Here is a 4,937-nt window from a genome sequence, read left to right as displayed (position 1 = left end):
TCATAGGGGAAATTACTATGCATGGAGGTGTGTTATCGTTCTATTGGTGGAAGGCTTTTTTTTTTTTCACCTGATGATGTCATCATGCTGTAGTGCAGTTCATGTTGAATTAAGTGGAAGTTGCCTCAAGGCTATTGGCATGCAAGTCTCTTGCAGATGCAAAAGAATATAGTTAAACTGTGTACAGAGGTGATTATCTATCAGATGTACATTTTCAGGCTATTAATGTCATGGACTTAAATATGCCTTAAGTTTGATTGTCAAAACAATATGTAATTCTTTTCTTGACTTTTTAAACTTTTATTATATTTTGTTTTTCACAAGTGGATTGAGACAAATAATATGTATGAATTTTTTATTGAGAAAAAAAGTGTATATATGCAACTAATTTATTAAGTGTCTGAATTTTGTACCTTTATTAAAAAGTAATAAAACAATTTAATTTTGTACACTTGTATGATCCTTTTAGTTGTAACCACTGAAAACAAGGATAATGGTGATGGTAAGTCAATATAATTTTATCTTAACATTCATAAACTTAAATTGCTTTTATAAAAAAAAGAATATAATTTGATCATAATTATAGGTAGAAATTTGAGTATTCACATTCACTTCAAGTGAATATATAATGCATACCATGTACATGTTTTCTTCTAGCTACTAGATTATTTAATTTAGAGAGATAATAGAAACTAAATATGAATGGATGTGTTTTTACTTATTCCTATCCTTGTGAAAATCACTAAAGTGAACAGATAAGAGAATGGAATTATCTAGTAATAATTGAATGACAAATATTTAATATACAAAAAATATTGTATATGTAGTAAAACTTACCTTATATGCTGAATTCAACTTATATACAAAAAAACTGTTGAAAAATACATGAGTGGTTTTTTTGGTCATACTAATGATCAGTTGTAAATTTACATCACTCGGTAGGAAGAAACTTTTAAATCACGTAGTTTGTTTGTTGATTATTCTTAATTGATACATTTAAAGAAGACTAAAATTTTCTGTTGTGTTTCAAGTTTTAAATAATGTATATTAGTAAGAACATAATTTTACTTGTTTTTCCTACGCTTATGATCTTTAGTTATTCGCATAATTTCTCAAACAAGTATATCTTATACTTTATATTTTGTGAGAATTATTTCAAATTCTCAAAAAAATATAGAAAATCAAATTTTGTAAATGTTAGTTTTAAAATGCATATCTTTTACCAATTCTTAGAATACTGTAGCAGATATGACTAATTATGTAAATGCTATAATATGTATATAGCTTTTTTATTTTCCTGAACATGTTGGAAAGAAAACAAAACTATTTTTTTCTACTTAGAGCCATCCAAATTACATACATGTTACCATCTTTAGTTTTAAGGATGTGGTTAGACATTCTTGCCTTATATGTTATTTGAAGTCTTAGGCACACATACCACAAATATTACACTTTGTAATTATTAATCAGTGAAGATTCTATTACACTGTTACCCCACATGACTGTTAATTGGGAATTGTTAACATTTATAAACCTGAGAAGATCTGCATTATGGGACTCACAACTTTAGTGAGGATACTGCATATACTCATGTAATAGGTGAACTCAACTAAAAGTTGACCCATTAATTTTGGCTAAACATTCTAGGTTTTTAACGTACCTCAGATACATTTTAACCTTAGTTTCTCAAAAGAACTAGCCCAATACATTTATAACCTAAGGATGTTTTATAGGCTAAGTAATTAGGACTAAATCTGATGAGATACTAGTATAAGTGTCATGACATTCAGGTGGGACTATTGTGGTGATTCTTGCCTACATGCACTGGGCTGACTAGCAGTAGCAGCAACTACACGTTGAGACATGACATGCTTCCATTTTGACCCATGCTCATGGATATCACTTGGCTATTTATCATGTTGTTCACAATTTCCATGAAACTGGAATTTGTTTTTTGTTTTATTCAATAAACTCTTGACACTACCTGGGTTATTGTTTTAATCTTTGTTTCATGGACTCAAATGGAGCATAACTTTCAACCCTTTTAATATGTCATTCATGTAAAAGTTGACTTCTACATTTAAGTAATAAAAATTGATATGAAAAATTTGACTTTTACATGGGTATATACGATAATTTCACTACTGTTTGTGGATATGCTATGTTAGTTTTTTACCATATAGTATAGTGTTCTGTAATTATGGTTTCACTGTTGTTATTGTTACATTGCATAAGTCATAAAATAACTTGAAAACATAGTAAGACTATAATAACAATGAAAAGAAATAAAAGGTGTTTTTTGAACACTGATGGCACTTAAAAAAAATTGAGATACATATACAGTATGATAATAAAATGTTAATTTTTATTTGTTTTTATTCATCTAGAAAAGTTTTCTGAGGACAAAGAAACACGTAAGTAAATAAATGTCATGTCCCACAATTTTTTGAATTTAATATTATTTTATTTGGAAGACAGCACTATAAATGTTGTATGTAAATTAAAGATTATAATTACTTTAGGAATTTTGATAGTTTTGTCAATATATTTACTATTCAGGTTTTAATGTAAAACTTTGAATTAACATCGACAATTTTGAGTTTTGTTTAATGAATATTTGTTTATTCACGTACACTATCATAACTTATAAACAATGCTGTTTTATTGAACATAATGAGACACAATATTTGTATAACTTTTGATATCTTAATTATGATAAATTGTTTTTGGCTGGAATCTTTAAAATTTTTTAAAAGGAATACATTCTTTTTTTCAGTGAAAAACTACAGTAAACGGAACAAACTGTCAGAAGTATGAAATTAGAGAAACTAGTTTCAACACATTCGTGCATCCTCTTCAGTCTCATGTGAGAATGAAGAGGATGCACGAATGTGTGATAGATAGTGTCTCTAATATCAGACTTCTGACAGTTTGTTCCATTTACTGTGGTTTTTCACTAATTGCTATACATGATATTGTGTTCTTTTATCATTATTATTCTTTTTCAGCCTTTTTATAACATACATGTATTAATTTCACACGTGCATTATTGTTTTGAATGAAGGTCAGTTTATGTGTAAAATTTATTTGAAAATTAAACATACAATGTGATTGGGTAATTTTATTATATTAGTACTTTGTTATATGTCCTTGATACTTCTTTGTTAAACTTGTGTATTTTAACCCAAACTGTTTTCTCAGGCTTACACGAGGTGATTATGCTTTTGAACTTCATTAGTTTGTTGGAAGATATGCAATCACATTTCTAAAAACAAAACAGTTAGCATAAAAAATTGGGCTCTGTACACCGTAATTGTTATCATACTGAGCTATGTTTTATTGGGTCCACTGTTTATACTGAAGGGGACATAATCAAAATAACATTTTATTCCCCTTTGGGTTAAGAGTAATCACATAAATAACAAAATCTGTTTACTGGTTGCTCCTTGAACTCATTGAACAAGCTTTTTTTAGAATCTTAACCTCTGTATAGTTGTATTTCTCAAAATAATCTGAACTAAGATATTTGTTTAAAAAAAAATATCACAGTGCAAGTAAATGTGAAAGAAGCACATTTCAGGTGTATTTTAGTGTTGTTTAAATTATTTATAAGCAAAATTAAGTTATGAAAATTATAATTTTAATTGTCCTTTTAAATGTTTGGAAAATCCATTGTTTTAACAATGTTGGTTTTGGACTACCAAGTTTATATTATTCTAATATCATTTATAAAAGTCAGTTTCATTAAAAAAGATATGTATGCATGTATTTCATGCTCAATACACATAGCAACAGTGAGAGATTCCTTGCATGATTTAAGCTGAATGCATTTTTGTGATAGTACTCAATGAGCATGCAGCTACTTAATTGCTTCATTATCCATTTGACATTTAACTTCATTTTGCTTGTAAAGCCACATTTAATAATATTTTAATAATATATAATAAAATTATAATAACATATTAATCTTCTGTGAAGATGAAGCTCAAAACCCTGAAAGATATATTCATGAGTAATAGATAGTATCAAATCATATTGGAGAAAATTATTTTTCTGATATGGTTTCTTACCTTCTGTCACACTTCGTTTAGTGCTGCCATCTATATGCAAAAATTATTCGCATGCCACAAGTCTTTTAACTCCCACATACCCCACAATCAAATTGATTCACTGCTTCTTTGTGTGTAAATCCTCATGTGACAACCCTTCAACAATAAGAGTGTAACACACCCTCCTGATGTATGTGGCTCCTTCTGTTCGATTTTACTGAACTATCATTTCTTGTTAGGTAGTTTTCTATTGCAGATATTTTCATTTGTGCTCTCTTCTTGCATTGATTGCCCCCCAGTGGCACAGCGGCATGTCTGCGGACTTAACAACGCTAGAATCCGGATTTCAATACTCGTGGTGGGCAGAGCACAGATAGCTGATTGTGTTGCTTTGTGCTTAACTTCAAACAAAAAACAAAATCTTGCATTGATTTCTTGTTTTTTTACGATATAGTGCTCTACTATTTATTATTAATTTGATAGTTAGTTTTCTGTAGTATTTACCACAAGAACTTACCTTTTCTAATCAGTTTTTTTTCTTCAATTTTTGTATTTGTCACAGTTTAATATGAATTTCAAAGTTCATGTTACAACTTATGATATTCTTCCCACTGCTTGAATGCCGTTACACAGGCTTCAGGTTGGGGGATTTTGGCTGAGAATGTTTCGGCTATCATTCGATGGAAGATTTGTCTTAATATGAGTAGACCTTCTTCTCCTGACTATGTTTGAGTTCCTCTTCTGTTGATCAAACCTGTCATGAAGAGGAGGATTTTGACAGCCTATTACTTCCTCCCAACTATGCCAAAGCATCCCAAGACTTTTGTGGTATTAGCCAGGCCTCCCTCAGCTATTTTGGATATGATTTCTCAGGTTTGTTCCATTTTA

General features: G+C 29.5%; 1 protein-coding gene across 1 annotated transcript in view; it reads left to right on the top strand.

Moving 5' to 3' along the window:
- The window catches only part of LOC111088218, a gene marked incomplete at its 5' end in the record, with an annotated part of 76,923 nt that extends 74,501 nt beyond the window's left edge, over positions 1 to 2,422 (top strand). The window contains 2 exons of the mRNA XM_022397628.1: positions 470 to 502; positions 2,388 to 2,422. Of these exons, the coding sequence (XP_022253336.1) occupies positions 470 to 502; positions 2,388 to 2,422 (68 nt within the window). The remainder of the gene's footprint in view (positions 1 to 469; positions 503 to 2,387) is intronic.
- Positions 2,423 to 4,937: the final 2,515 nt, after the last annotated feature.

This window comes from Limulus polyphemus, unplaced genomic scaffold (assembly GCF_000517525.1).
Source record: "Limulus polyphemus unplaced genomic scaffold, Limulus_polyphemus-2.1.2 Scaffold3347, whole genome shotgun sequence".
NCBI lineage: Eukaryota > Metazoa > Arthropoda > Merostomata > Xiphosura > Limulidae > Limulus > Limulus polyphemus.
Note: the sequence above shows the minus strand (reverse complement) of the source record. Positions and strands in the feature narration are given on the sequence as shown.